Source organism: Telopea speciosissima, chromosome 2 (assembly GCF_018873765.1).
Source record: "Telopea speciosissima isolate NSW1024214 ecotype Mountain lineage chromosome 2, Tspe_v1, whole genome shotgun sequence".
NCBI lineage: Eukaryota > Viridiplantae > Streptophyta > Magnoliopsida > Proteales > Proteaceae > Telopea > Telopea speciosissima.
In genome coordinates this window covers 10280401-10296912 of record NC_057917.1, presented here as the reverse complement: position 1 = coordinate 10296912, position 16512 = coordinate 10280401, and the positions used below count along the sequence as shown (strand labels likewise).

General features: G+C 40.8%; 1 protein-coding gene across 3 annotated transcripts in view; it reads left to right on the top strand.

Moving 5' to 3' along the window:
* The window catches only part of LOC122651324 (alpha-taxilin), a 48343-nt gene that overhangs the window by 19334 nt on the left and 12497 nt on the right, over positions 1-16512 (top strand). For all 3 annotated transcript variants that reach the window (XM_043844676.1, XM_043844674.1, XM_043844675.1), the window contains one exon: positions 5300-5367. In XM_043844676.1, coding sequence (XP_043700611.1) covers positions 5300-5367 — 68 coding nt within the window. The remainder of the gene's footprint in view (positions 1-5299; positions 5368-16512) is intronic.

Below are 16512 nucleotides of genomic sequence, written 5' to 3'. Positions count from 1 at the left end.
GATTAGAATCAGCTGCGATCCTTCAACCCATGCTTGACAATTAATTTTAAGCTCTTATGGCTTCTTCTCCTAATTATTTGGTCTATACTTAAAGTTTGTGATATCTCTGGTTATACTTTTTACGTTCTAAATTTGATGCATGTAATATGAAGTTATGAACAAAGTATTCGTTGCATACCTGCACCCTGTTTAGAAGTTTATATCACACTTCACATTAAACATTTCCCGCACCCTTCACGCTGGCCAGCTTTGAGGCTGGTTTTATGAGTTGATGGATACATGATATTGGTTTCCATTTTCCTCCCTCAGGCCCATGTTTTTGGACGACTTGGGAGAGAGGCAAGTCTAGGAATGAGGGATCTACTTTGATGCTTTGACAGTAACCTTAGAATGCAAGATAGGAGAGTTCCCCTCTATATTTGTGCTCGCATACAGGTTGTGGAATTCTATCAAAATCCCTCTGGGACCTAGTCATAGAATGAATAGCAAAGAACCCAGTTACTTTGAATAGTCAGTTGCTCCTTCGGGAAACAGCCTCTCCATGAAGCGGGGGTAAGGCTGCATACATTATGACCCTCCCCAGACCCCAGAGTGGTGGTAGCCTCATGCACTGGGTACGCCTTTTTTTTAGTTGCTCCTTGGAGTGCAGGTCACAAGTATGAAATTCACATTCAGACCTTTCTCCTGATCTTGTCTTCCAAACAATAAAAAATATTTCTGTATATATATATATATATACATTTCCTTAAATTCCTTACGCCTTTAGTTACTGACTTCATAGCATACATAGGGACCTTTTGTTAGGCTGATGAGGTCCTGGTTCGGTCTTGGCGACAAAATCAGAATGCTTGCTAGATAGGATCATAGGGAAGTGAGAACAGTAAAACTGATACCACTTTATGTGCCGTTTCTTCCTTCTGATTGCCAACCAAACACCTTCTGGAACAAATATGTGAATAACTCAAAAATTACGGGAACAAGGAAAAGATAAGAGGATATGACCAAGGCTTCTCACCCAGGCCTTGGTTAGAATCTCACCAAACAACTCTGTATCTCACAGTTATGTAGGCAAAGCCATGATTTCATTCAAATTCTGTTCTTCTATTAGCTTCGACTCCTTAGAGGCAACTCCTTATATAGAGTGGCTAGGAGGGTTCTAAACTCTTATGGGGACCTCCTCCTAGACTTTTTGACCAATTATTGAACTTTACATTTTATAGGTCTTTCACAATTAATTAGAAACTGACATATTGACTGAAGGTCTGAAACTTCTTGACTAAGTTTTGGACTGGATTCAATTGGTCTCTTTCTCAGCACACATGCATTAATTACTATTGACCCATCTTGACTGCAGTTAACTGAAACTTGGGCTAGAATATGTAGGACTAGAGAGTCTGGCCTGAACCAACTGAACTTAGTTTAGGCCTGGTTTCTCCCTTCTTGTGATGGTACTGTTTGGAGTAGAATGTATCTGCATCATAAGGGGTGGCATTTGGTATATTCGTAATGAGTATGGAGGAGTTAAGGTGTCTAGGATGATGAAAGTGGGTGATAAGCTGTATACTACATAACGTAACAGAAATAAATTTCTAGATTTGGATAGGAAAACAGGAATTTCTGGGGAGGGGTGTAATGCCTTGAAAATGAAGATGAGATCTGTTGTGAAATTCTGGGATGGCTTTTGAAGGGATTATTTTTGGATCCTGGGAAAGGGGGGTTACATGGTGAGATTTGTATCAGAAGCTTGCTCTTAGCTAAGTATTCAACCTCTACAAGACACTCACAAAGAGAAGCAATTAAATTTGAGAAAGGGAACTCCTCATTAGTGACATCCAACTGATCTCACCCTTAGCTGGAGACTCTGTTCCTAATTAAGTGACCTAAGCACCCACTTGCATGAGATAGATATTCATAGTTCGGGTGATTAATTTAATTCCTTTCGCTCATTAGGATTGGCACTGAGATAGTGAGATCTACTTCCCTTTGTGGTGTCTTATCAATCGCCACCAAATCTTGGGTCATCTTTTACCCCCCGACTGGGAATTCTTAATTATTGAGTGAACTTTAGACTTTGAAGAAATACTGAAAATTTTAATGGGATTTCCGATACCAGAGTGGCTGAACTCAAATGTGTGTGATCTTGGCTCTTGAACATCCTGGCATCCTGCCAGTTCCGGATGGGCTTGGGTAATGCGAGGAGCTAGCACTGCAATTCAGCTTTATCTTTTGTTCTAGTGGGGGTGGGGGGGGGGGGAGGACGGGAAATCACTATTGATCATTTGATTGTAATAATCTATAGTGTCTCCTGGAATGACCTTATGAAATTTTGTTTTATTGACAGTCCGGGAGCATATTCATTCATAACCTTGTTGATGGTGTGACTCCAGAATTTTTAACATGGCTAATTTTATAAGTTCACAAGGTGCTGCTCTAGAATGGTACCTTCTGAACAATTGAGTGAATGAAATGATGATTAGTTGCATGCATGGGTCAATAGTTTGGGTTGCGGTCATATTTCGACCGAAATCTGTACCGTTTCGGCTGCAACTTTAGGGAAACCCTAATTAAGCATCTCTAAACATATTGGAACTTTTAGATTGTTAAAACACACACCCAAAATGGTAGTTTGGTTTCAGGCCCTAGTTTGTTAGTGTATGCCATAATCTACTGTATACTTTCTATATTATAACCTATTTTTACACATATGGTAGTATTAAGAATACACAAAATTCAATTAATACTACTAAAATATGCACTAGGAATGAAGGAAAACCATTAATAGTACACATAGGAGCAAGGATTAAAGTATCGGTATCGCGTATCATATTGGTGGTTTTAAGAGATGTATTGTATCTTACAAGGTTCTAAAACTCAGGTTTCAACCAGCCAGAAACCGAGATATGGTCGAAACAGGTCGAAACCTGGTCGAAACGTGTGATTTTTGCCCAGCTAACTCGAGCTGGTGGTTTTGAGGTCCAAAATGCTTTTTTTGTTCTTATTTTTTGTATACTGCCTATGTTTTTTGGATGAATAAATAATTCAAATACCAAAGGGAGAAAAGGGGGGAGGGGAAGGATATAAGCAAAAGCCAACACTAAGCCCTACCAAAAAGTACGGACAATACAAAGGGCCAAAGCCCTACCCAAAAAAAAAAACACGCAAAAAGATAACACACCTAGCAATCCAAGGAACCAAGCCCGGCTCGAAGAAGGCCAACTAACCCAAGTCAATAGGCTCACCACTTAGAGCGAAATTTCTGATATCCAAATTAAAAGACGAATTCAACTCCAGAGTGGGTAGGGAGTAAGAAAGGCAGGGACGCTTCTTAGGAAAAGGAGGGGAGCTGGGGTTACGACGACGGAAAACGTGAAGAGATGGGGAGGCCGAAGGGTGGGGAAGCCGAGTAGAGTTAAGGGTTGTGAGAGAAGAGGGATCTGGCTCATTAGAATCAGATGGGCCAGGCATAGAGGAATAGGAGATGGGCTGGACCAGAGAAGAAGAGGATAAAGGAGAGGGAACTGGCCCATTTGAACCAGATGGGCCAGCCAATGAGGGATAGGAGATGGGCTGTGCTGCAGAGGGAATGGATGAAAGGGGGACCACAATGATGGAAGGGGGAATCAAAGAGAGAGAAGGCCTAGGGGATAAAAATCCCTTAGTCTTCGATTTGAGGAAGTAGGAGATACCGAGGTGTAAGGGGAGATACTTTGGGTAAGTAGGCTCAGCAGGCTCGGCAGACAAGATATGTGCTGCAGGCGTAGGGTCAGAGGAGATCAGAGGTGAAGAGGCTAGCTCATCGGGGGAGGGAAAGCTGCATCAACGAAGAGGGAGGCACTCTGGAGGAGAGAGAATCGGTTTGAGCCTACGGTAGCAGGGGGAACCATTTGCTCAGAGGGACGACAAGGAGAAATCAAAGCCGGGAGCTCCTTCCGACGAGATTATTGATGGCGACTTCTTCTCCAACCACGACTAGGGTTGCGTGGCTACCCTTCATTTCAGACCTGCCTAGCAAATGCCCAGTATCTGCAGTAGATATGACAGTTTGAATGCCTCCAGTAATGTTGACCCTTTACAATAGTCACAGCAGCACATATAGAACAGTTACAAGGCAACCATAATTTTCCATGTGTCCTATGTTAAAGGATTGAGACCTGTCATTAAAGAGGCTGAAAATTATGTGAGAGAGAGAACCATATTCAATTAACATTACGTCGTTAATAGTTCTCTGAGTACATAAGTCATTAGTAGTTTGCTGCTTGGTGCTGGAGGGTTCTGGGAGATGACGATAGAAACATGGAGGACTAAAATCTCAAGATGATGGAAGTGAAATGTCAAAAAGGCAAGTAGAGTAATAATCTACTTCAACATCAAAGAATCAAATCCTTTCCACGATTATTACTCCATGCTACTCAATATCTAACAGGTTAACCAGATTAAACAGACAAATCAAAGAACTCGTTTCTGAGTTCAGGAATGTGGTTAACCTGTTAGATATTGAGTAGCATGGAGTAATAATCGTGGAAAGGATTTGATTCTTTGATGTTGAAGTAGATTATTACTCTACTTGCCTTTTTGGCATTTCACTTCCATCATCTTGAGACTTTAGTCCTCCATGTTTCTATCATCATCTCCCAGAACCCTCCAGCACCAAGCAGCAAACTACTAATGACTTATGTACTCAGAGAACTATTAACGACGTAATGTCAATTGAATATGGTTCTCTCTCTCACATAATTTTCAGCCTCTTTAATGATAGGTCTCAATCCTTTAACATAGGACACATGGAAAATTATGGTTGCCTTGTAACTGTTCTATATGTGCTGCTGTGACTATCGGAAAGGGTCAACATTACCGGAGGCATTCAAACTGTCATATGTACTGCAGATACTGGGTATTTGCTAGGCAGGTCTGAAATGAAGGGTAGCTTACTATATTTAAACGTGTCAGCATCTGAATTACATTGTAGGCTCCGGGTATGGGCTTCCCTAGATCGGATCTCCTGACAACCGTATCACTTGCATCACCCTTTACTTATTCATTTGCATATTGGAACTACATTTTTTCTATTTATTTAAGTATTTTCTCTTCTAATCTCTTAGTTGTGATACTTCTTCTTTACTTGATATTTTGTTTCCATTTGTTTTCCCTTGTTATAAAAAATTATTTAAGAGGACTCGTATACTGCTGGTTGATCTTTGATACATTTCTATTTTCTTTAGAATTGCTTTTCTTTCCGGTCCAAATAATAGCTGTATTTCTATCTCAGTAAATATTTCTTTTTAATGTGTGTTTTCCCCAGCCATTGCTGTGCGGGATAAGCTGGAATCACTATGCAGGGAGTTGCAACGACAAAATAAAATGCTAATGGTACTTTTCCCCCCTTTTAAGAGAGAGAATGTTAGAAAAAAAGGGCGTACCCATTGCCTGAGGCTCCCGCCATTATGGGTTTGGGGAGGGTCATAATGTATGCAGTCTCACCCCTGCTTCACGGAGAGGCTGTTTCTCAGCTTGAACCTGCGTCCACTAGGTCGCAATGGAGCAACCTTACCATTGCGCTGAGGTCCGCCCTCAAATGGGTTCTCTGTAGTAGATGTGTGTTTTTTGGTAAATAACTTGAAAATTTTATTGCATTAAGTGTGAGGTTCTATGTTTTTGTCTATTTTGTATACATGGACATCCAGGTAAGTGGTAGTAGAGAGGAATTTAAGGCCTCAAGAATGCATTTTGTTCTTCTCCGAATTTGGTTTCTGTACACAACTTGCTTTGTACCTGATTTTCATAAATGCCTGTTATTTAGTCCAGGATGTGATAAATATCACTTCTTATTTGTTAGGAACTCTATGTAGCTTGAGACATTTTTTTCAGCGAATATGCGTTCTTGTCTTTGTAATGTCTATGGGCCGGAATCTCTTCTACTCTGTTACTATATCAATGATATTGGCTGAAAAGGTTTTTATGCTTCAGAACTCTCTTTGGGACGATGCCCGTTGGTTTATCAGTGTTTTTTTGGATTTCAAAGTGGAAGAGATCCAAGTGAATTCATTTTCCAACATCCCAATTATGTTTTTTATTTTCTTTTCTGGGATAAATTACACCAGGACTCCTCATGTTTGGGGAATCTATGATCGGAGCCTTCATGTTTCAAAAACTGTGGCTGTAGTCCCTAACACTTGGAAAAGCTATGATCTGGATCTCCCCTCATTAGATTGGCATTTGTCCAAGTAACAAGATATGCTCTTGGGACTTTTATCTTCCTCGATTATGATTGTTTTGCAGGCCTTGGCCACCTTGTAACTAGTTAGATCTTTGGTTGGTGATAAAGATCTCAGTTCTGTATAGGAAGTAGGAACCGAAACATTGGTGGGTTATTTCCATTGAGCAAAACAATCAAATTTAAGAATTTTATATCATGTGAGTATATCTCATGATTTGAACTAATTTAGGTCTGAAGAATGGACCTTGATTGTTAGTTATTCCAAACATAAAAGACACTAATCGTGGTTTCTAAAACTTGATGGACATCAAAATTGTAGTTTCCTAAAACACAAGTGACCTTGAGGTGTACCATAGCACTCATTCAAATGTTGTATAGTGAAGGAACTTGCATAGGTAAGGTTTGTAAGGAAATGTAACCATACACACATTTATTATCTTCGAAACTTTAAAAATTCACTTGCTGCTAACCAAAAATTCAATTCCATCACTTTCTTTGATATATATTAATGGGATATCTTGTACTCCATCACTATATACCAAGGATATTGGCTAAATAAGGTTTTCAAGTGTGGCATTCATAGTTATTAAGGCGGGAAGGCGACCATGGCGTTTTAGAGGGTAAAAAATCAAGGCGACTCCGCCATGGCGGCAAGGGGTCCAAGGCGACCAAGGAGCCTGGACGCCATGACGACGCCCTGATAACTATGGTGGCATTATGCTTCAGAGCTCTCTTTGAGCTGATGCCATTATTTTATCAAAATTTTCCTTGGATTTCAAAGTGGTAGTGATTCAAATGAAGTCATTTTCCAACTTCCTGATGTTGGTTGGGGAGGGAACTTGCATTGGTTTGCAAATATGTTATGATACATGCATTTGTAGTCATAAAAACATAAAAATTGTACTTTCTGCAAACCAAAAAGGGATTGCAAAAATGCAAAACCACCAATTCTTTTTTAAAATTGGCTATGTTGCTAGAATTTGAATCCTTCTGTCCTGCAAATCTTAGGATATTGTGGCTCAGCCCTCAAGTATTGTTACCTGTTGTACTGATATAGGGAAATACCTAGATCTCCACAATTGATCTTAATAATACCGACATGACTCATTTTAGACCTTTCCTGAGAATTAATACTGATATTGGGAAGTAAAAGATGGATTTGGCTCTTGCGTTGAAACAATTCAGGGATGTAAAAGATTATAATTGGTTTTAGTGATTACCTTTTTGTATACTTGTATAGAAGATTAGATTTGGTTGAGTACTTTTTTTTGAATACTTGTATATACTATACAAGTACATGAATGCTGTGTATCTCTTTTTATAAATGAATTGAACTTTTGTTTTTGCCATTTTCTTTAAATATTATATGAATCTGCCAAGTGCATGACGGTGTGTAGACCTTAGGAGCCAGCAAGGTGTATGTTCAAAATTTGATGTTCAAATATTATAACAATAGCAGTTCCCTTTTCTTCTATACTTTTGTTTACATTGGTCATTTTTGGCAGGTTGGCAAGGGGTGTGTAGGAGGCTAGTAGAGTGTGGTATTCTAAGCGATGGTTGGGTGGGTCTGCTGTAGGTAGCTGTTGGAATATGTAATCCAGAATACTGTGGGGGTATTCTGGTCCTTTTGGGGTTAGTTTATTTATTATGTTATTAGGTACAGTCGGCTATGTGGGTTTTAGTCCCACATCGCCTATTTCAGTCCCTTTGTAACTTTCCCCTCTATTTATAATAGAGGGGCTTACCTATCAATGAATCTAAGTCATTCCGTTCTCTCAATAGTCTTCTTTCATCATTTCTTCTCTCTGTTCTCCTCTCTGAAGTTACTGGTTAGGGTTTTCTACAGTAGCCTTAATTTTTGTTGGGTAGAGAGCTGTGATTGTCTCTCCTGCTCCCCCCCCCCCCCTCTTTCCTGTTGACTTCCTCTGGATCAACTTGACCTTTATGGGAACTCATACCACTCAATCAATACATTTCTATTTCTGGTTGTTGATTATAAAAAAAGAAGAGAGAGTTCACAATTTTGTTCGTGTATGTGCCCAAATAATAAGTACATAACAAATCCAGCAATAGTTGGATGAAAAAAGGATACTGCTTTTAGAGGATCTGATATACATCCCTTCCCAACAGCTACATTTTTCCATGTCCTACATAGTTTTTTTAGCAAAAGAAATGGTGATCTCATAGAAAATGAAGTCGACATATGTCAGGACCTTAAGACTGCTTTCATCAGTCCCAAAGTGAGTACCTGAATTCTCTGAAGCTACTCTATACTCTTTTGATAATTCTATCTTAGTATGCTTGCTAGCAAATATTGATTGTTGGATAATTTTGGATGTTATCCCTCATAACAGCAATTCAAAAAGATTGGAATAAAAGAAGCAGTTTACTAAAAATTTAGTGACTTCTGTGTCGAATGCTCCCATGACAAAATGGAAAGGGAAAAAGGGAGGCAGTATGATAACCTCGGCTCTATTTGACAAAATGTAAAGGGAAAAAGGGAGGCAGTATGATAACCTCGGCTCTATTTGACAAAATGTAAAGGGAAAAAGGGAGTCGGTATAAATTGTGATCATACTGCACTGAAATTCTGTCTCAAATGCTCTCATGTCTCAGTTCTTTCTTCCACCTCCCAGCTTCTGCATCTAAAGGTTTCTGACCCTGCTGGAAACTTCTGATTCTTCTTTACCTCCATATATGCTGCAAACTGTGCTACGGAGAGATTCACTCTTGGCAGATATTTGCCGTATTGCCCTCTAGGCTGGCTCTCTCTCCTGGGCCTCCGAAGGGGAATTCAATGTTGTGTGGTTTGCCTATGAAAAACCAGGAGGTGGCTTGGTTAGATGTCCCCTCCGTTGATGCTTTTAATGAGTATATTGGGAACATTGCAATGGATGATTTGAGATGGTCAGCTCTTAAGTTATCTTGGCACAATAAACGTTGTGGTGATTCCAGAACCGGTTGCGAACTTGACAGATTTTTTGGTTAATGTAGCCTGGCTCACATCCTTCCCCTCCTCCCATGCCTCATTTGATGTCCCCGGTATTTCAGACCATAGCCCTATCACTGGCCTTCTCCATCCTTACACCTCCTTTGTCCCCAAACATATCAAGTTCTTTGACATGTGGTCCTCCCACTCCGACTTTCTTTCTATAGTCCGTGATGCCTAGAGTAAGCCAGTTTATGCTCCCTCTTCTCCCCTCATTGCCTAATCTAGAAAGCTTCGGAATGTCAAAAGTATTCTTAAGGAATGAAACTCATCTTCTTTTGGTAACATCTCCTCTCGAGTTGGTGATTGCCGTGCCAAACTTAATTCTATCCAGTCACGTCTCTAGTCCAACTTTCACAATGTCAGTCTAGTTACTGATGAGAAATCTGCTTCTTCTGAGCTTCTTTCTTTGTTGGCCCAAAAGGAGAGCTTCTTCCATAAAAAAATCTAGATTCAAGTGTGTTAGGACTTAGGAGTAAGGGGGGAGGAATCGGGAATAGAGCTAGCGTCAGCTCTCTATTCACGATTCCCCATTCAGGGGTATTTTTGTCTCTGTATTATTTTTATTCAAAACCTATTTTAATATACTGTTTTGGGGGGCAGTCCAACTTACGGCTGTAGCTCCTAATTATGCAGCAGCTCTTCTTCCTCCTTCTCTCTTCTTCTTTTCTATAATTATTACATGGTATCAGAGCAAGGACTGTAGGAGTCGAACAATCCTTAATCCTTCTCTGTTCCCTGCGTTTTACTTTGAACAACCTTGCGGTTTGAAGACCTAAAGGTTTGGGACTTGCCGTGATATTATCTTGAAGGGGATGCAGCACCCTTTGCTGCAGTTTTGTGAATTTATTGGAGACTAGTTCATGTCAATATAGAGGAACTAGGTCTCGGCTTGAGGTATGTATAAAGGGTGAGATCAATTCAGGTATTGTTTGCGATTTGAATCTGGATCGAGTAATTGGTGGTGATTTTTGTTGTTGGCTGGATCGAGTTATTGGTGATGTATTGATTGTTGCTGTTGGCTGGATCAAAGTATTGGTGGTGTATCAATTTCAGAAATTTTTTTCGTGATTGATTGTGATATTAATTAAGAATGGGTGATGCAAAGACTACTGTGACTGAACTATCCTCCTCTTCTCATTGCATTACTGAAAGGAAACTTGAAGGGATTTCTAATTTTCACCAACGGAGAAAGGTGGTTCGATTGGCCTTGACGGGGTGTGATCAACAGGATCATCTAACGAAGTCAAAGCTTGAAGGAGACATGACATGGGATACGGTGGATGCACGAATATTGAGTCAGATGTTGAACTCAATGGATAATCAGATTGCAGACCTGGTTACTCACATTGACACGGTAAAGGATTTATGGGAATACTTGAATGTGCTCTATTCTGGGAAGGACAACTTGTCTCGGATTTATGACATGTCCCAAGCTTTTTATAAAGTGGATCAGAAGACTCTGTCTGTAACCCAATATTTTGCAGAATTCAAGCGACTATCTGAGGAGCTGAATTCCATTCTTCCTATCACGTCTGATGTGAAAGAGATGCTGCAACAGCGAGAGCAGCTAGCTGTTATGGTATTTTTGGGTGGACTTCGAAAAGAATTTAAACCAGTACGGTCTCAAATCCTTGGTGGGGATAGAGTCACCACACTTCCAGAAGCTTTTTCTCGACTTTTACGGGTTTCCCGTGAGAGCAGCCAGGATTCCACCCATGGTAATGAGAGTTCAGCACTTGCAGCCTTTCCCAACCGTGGGTCCAGTGGTGGGACAGGTACGAGTAACAGTGGGGTGGCTGTGGTCGTGGGTCAAGGAACAGTAAAGTCCCCATGTCTGGCACTTCAGAGACTTCAGGACAGGTACGCACTTGTCATCATTGTGGTAAGGTGGAACACATTCAGCATTTTTGCTGGAAGCTTCATGGTAAACCACTTAAGTTTGCAAATTCAGCCAGCAGTGATCCGGTGGTTACCCCTCCTTCCAAGCCTGAGGGTCAAACAGTGACTATATCTGATGAAGATTATGAGCGATTCACTCAATTTTAGAATTCTCAGTCATCTCAGTTGTCCACTGCTACACTAGTTCAGCCAGGTAATGCTATTGCATGCCTATCATCTACTTCTCGTCCCTGGATCATTAATTCAGGTGCTTCGGACCATATGACTGGAGCATCAGGTATTTTTTCTTCATTTCGTGAGTCTTCTTCCAATGTTGTGTTAGCCGATGGATCTCTTGCTAAAGTTCAGGGTACAGGCACTGTGTAAGTTACCCCCTCTTTCTTGTTGTCCTCCGTTTCTTACTTGCCCAAATTTCCTTTTAATTTATTATCTATTCGAAAATTTACCAAAGCTAACAATTGTTCTATTACCTTTTTTCCTGATTATTGTGAGTTTCAGGATCTCCAGTCGAGGAAGACAATTGGTAGAGGTCGCGTATTTGGGGAACTGTATCTTCTTGACGATGCATCCACTGTGGCATGTTCGAGTGTGGCACTTCCTCGTCAGATTCATTATCGTTTGGGTCATCCTTCGTTGCAGAGTTTGAAGCTCTTAGATAGTCGGTTTCAGTCCTTGTCTAGTTTGCACTGTGAGTCTTGTCAGTTTGGGAAACTTTACCGTGTCAGTTATCCTCCTCGAGTCAATAAACGGGCTGTTCAACCCTTTTCTTTAGTTCATTCTGATGTGTGGGGTGCGTGTCCTGTTACTTCTGTGCTAGGTTTTCGTTATTTTGTCACTTTTGTAGATGACTTTTCCAGAGTTACCTGGATTTATTTAATGAAAGATCGTTCTGAATTGTTTTCCATTTTCTGTACTTTTTTGCTTGAAATTCAGAATCAATATACTACTTCTTTGAAAGTTCTTCGAAGTGACAATGCAAAAGAATATTTTTCTGCGCCCTTTCATGAGTTTAAGGTTCAGCATGGGATCATTCATCAGTTCTCCTATGCGGATACACCTCAACAAAATGATTTGATGGAAGTTACTCGATCTCTTTTATTTGAGATGAAAGTGGCTTAAATTTTTTGGGCTGATGCTATTTTAACTGCGTGTTATCTTATTAACCGCATGCCTTCTTCTGTTTTGAGTGGTGGTATTCCATATTCTTTGTTGTTCCCTTCACATTCATTGTTTGTCTTACCGCCACGTGTTTTTGGGTGTGTTTGTTTTATTCGGGATCATCGTCCTGGTCGCTCTAAGTTGGATCCTAGAGCTCTTAAATGTCTTTTCGTGGGGTATTCTAAAACCTAAAAGGGTTACCGTTGTTATTCTTTTGATTTAAGAAAATACTTTGTTACTGCTGATGTCTCCTTTGAATCTACTCCATTTGTTGCATCCTCGCTGCCTGCTTCAGAGTTGGATGATGATCTACCTCTTTATGTTATCGATACTTCTTCTCCTGTGCATGATCCTTTGCCTCATGTGCCACCTCCAACACAACCACTAGCTGTTTTTCGCCGTCGCCCACCCGATGAGCCGACCCATCGCATTACACCTATGGAGAGATACAGTACCCAGGTAGTACCATCTCCCACGTCCTCCTCGCCTTCAGATCCACCTCCAGGTAATTCCTCCTCGGCTACTGTACCTCCTATTTTTGATCTTGATGTTCCCATTGCTATCCGTAAGGGGGTTCAAAGTTGTACCCAACATCCTATAAATCGTTTTGTGTCCTATGCTCATTTGTCGTCGTCTTTTGTTGCTTGTTTGTCTACTATTGACAGTTATCCTATTCCTTAATCGGTGGTAGAGGCCTTGGCTCACCCTGGATGGAGGGCTGCCATGACTGAGGAGTTATCTGCTTTGCAGGAAAATCAGACATGGGATCTTGTTTCTTTACCCTCTGGTAAGTCTGCTATTGGTTGTCGCTGGATATTTGTGGTGAAGGTTAATCCTGATGGGTCTGTGGCTTGGTTGAAGGCCCGTTTTGTCGCTAAAGGCTATGCCCAGGTCTATGGTGTGGACTATCTGGATACTTTCTCTCCAGTTGCGAAACTTACTTCTGTCCGCATTTTGATTTCCTTGGCTGTTATACATCACTGCCTGTTGTTTCAGCTGGACGTCAAGAATGCATTCTTGCATGGGGACCTCCTTGAGGAGATGTATATGGAGCAACCTCCTGGTTTTGTTGCTCAGGGGGAGTCTGGTAAGGTTTGTAAGTTGAGGAAATCTTTGTATGGGCTGAAATAGTCACCGCGAGCATGGTTTGGCCGTTTTATAGATGTTGTGTTGGAATTTGGTTTGACTCGGTCTGAGAGTGATCACTCAGTGTTTTTCAGGCATTCAGATGCAGGGAAGATATTTTTGGTAGTTTATGGAGATGATATTGTTATCATAAGGGATGATTCTTCAGGTATTGAGAGCTTGAAGACATACTTGGGACAGCAATTCCAGACTAAGGACCTCGGACGACTGAAGTATTTTTTGGGTATTGAGGTAGCTCAATCAAGGAAAGGGATTTTGCTTTCATAGCGAAAGTATGTGCTTGACTTACTTTCAGAGACAGGATTACTGGGATCTAGGCTTTTGGATACTCCTATGGATCCTAATGTGAAACTTCTGGCAGAAGATGGGGATGTTCTGGATGATCCAGAGAAGTATCGAAGGCTTGTAGGGAAACTCAACTATTTGATTGTGACTAGACCTGACATCTCTTTTCCAGTCAGTGTGCTGAGTCAATGTATGTCCGCCCCTCGGACAGCTCATTGGCAGGTAGTTATAAGGGTATTGCGATATATTAAGGAGGATCCAAGGCGTGGTCTCTTATACTCTAATCATGGCCATAGAAGGATTGATGGATTTACTGATGCGGATTGGGTAGGATCTCCTATTGATCGAAAGTCTACGTCGGGCTATTGTGTCTTTGTTGGAGGGAACCTAGTTTCATGGAAGAGTAAGAAACAGACTATGGTAGCTCGATCGAGTGCAGAGTCGGAGTATCGGGTTATGGCTCATGGCACTTGTGAACTAATATGGATTAAACAGTTGATGGCTGAACTTGGATTTGGTGATGAGTCTCCTATGCTGTTGTGGTGTGACAGTCAGGCTGCTATTCATATTTCTGAGAATCCTGTGTTTCATGAGAGAATGAAACACATTGAGGTTGATTGTCATTTTGTTCATGAGAAGCTGCAGCAAGGGATTATTTCTCCTTGCCATATTCGCACTGGGGAATAGCCTGCTGATTTGTTCACCAAGCCTTTGGGAAGTATGAGAGTAAATTATATTTGTACCAAGCTGGGCATGATTAACATCTATGCTCCAGCTTGAGGGGGAGTGTTAGGAGTAAGGGGGGAGGAATCGTGAATAGAGCTAGCGTCAGCTCTTTATTCACGATTCCCCATTTAGGGGTATTTTTGTCTCTGTATTATTTTTATTCAAAACCTATTTTAATATACTGTTTTGGGGGGCAGTCCAACTTGCGGCTGTAGCTCCTAATTGTGCAGCAGGTCTTCTTCCTCCTCTCTTCTTCTTTCTTCTTCTTTTCTATAATTATTACAAAGTGGTTGAACCTTGGGGACTCCAATTCTGCCTATTTCCACAGGTCGTCGAAGGTGAGAGCCAACTACAATTCGATCTCTAAGCTCTTGGCTAGTGATAGTTCCCTACTCTCCTCAATTGAGGAAATCAAAACTGAATTAGTACATCTCTTCTTCAACCTCTCATCCCTCCCCCCCCAGGTAATGCAAGAATCGACCTCGAACCAGTGAGAGATCAATTTTAGCCAGGATCAACACGATAAGGATCTATTAATGGTGTGCAACAACAGCAATCCTTGAAGATGATTGGGAATTGGATTTGGTCTTCACAAGGGTATCTTCACAATAGTTTATTACAGTCACAGAAACAGCACAGTAGCGTATATCAAACAGGAAAAGGAGAAGACAAAGAAGAGAAGATAGAAGAGAAAAGGGGGGGGGTAGGGGAATGGCTATCTCAGCCTGGGTCTCTCACCCACAGCTATCCCAGCTGTTGAACAGGGGTTTTACTCCCATAATCGAGTGCAAGAATGCCTCAAAACTTCATTCAATAATTCTCTGTCAATCAATTACAATAGCTGCCTTTTTATAGACCGAGGCTAAGCTACAAAAATAGAAAGTAAAACTTAGCAACTATTTGGAAAATAGAAACTAATGAAAATAGTAACTAATGGAAATAGAAACTGAATGAAATTAGAAACTACTAAAAGCTTTATAGATCCAGCCTTCTAAACAAGCAAGGAAGCAAAAATAGAAACAAACTGAAATTAGAAGCTACCTAAATGAACTAAAATAAACTTTCTAAAACTGAAAATAGAAACTAAACTTTGGCAGCATTAGGATGGGATCTTTCTCCAATTGATGAGTCCATAAAATCTTCTAAAAAAATCTCCACACTAGGAAAATATGGGCCGTGACACTGTTCACGTGAACAGTGCCGTGAACAGTGTTTTTTGTCTTTTATTTTCTTCATGATTCACTCTGGGCTGGGGCTGCCTTAGGTGATGCTCCATCGAACCAACAAAAACTTGCCACATCATCAGACCAGGCTGCTTCTCATAGCAGTCGCATCCCACAACCTTGTTGGGCTGGTTTTGGGGCTTGTTCTGCGGGTACATATGGGCTTGTGATCTACATCAGATCTCCTCATCTTGAAAAAAACTCGCCTTGAGTTTGGTGGAGTTATCGAATCAGTTTTGCATGATGAATCTTCAATTGGAAGTAGAATGCAACAACCGTCGATTGTGTCTACCACCTCTCCTTAGCTCTGATACCAAATAATGCAAAAAGTCGACCTCGAACCAGTGAGAAACCAGTGAGAGATCGATTGAAGCCAGGATCAACACGATAAGGATCTATTAATGGTGTGCTACAGCAGCAATCCTTGAAGATGATATTGGATTTGGTCTTCAAAAGGGTATCTTCACAATAGTTTATTGCAGTCACAGAAACAACACAGCAGCGTATATTGAACAGGAAAAGGAGAAGCAGACAAAGAAGAGAAGATAGAAGAGAAAAAGGGGGGGGGGGGGTAGGGGAATGGCTATCTCAGCCTGGGTATCTCACCCACAGCTATCCCAGCTGTTGAACAGGGGTTTTACTCCCATAATCGAGTGCAAAAATGCCTCAAAACTTCATTCATTAATTCTTTGTCAATCAATTACAAAAATAGAAAGTAAAATTTAGCAACTGTTTGGAAAATAGAAACTGAATGAAATTAGAAACTACAAAGGGCTTTATAGATCCAACCTTCTAAACAAGCAAGGAAGCAAAAATAGAAACAAACTGAAAATTAGAAGCTACCTAAATGAAATAAAATGAACTTTCTA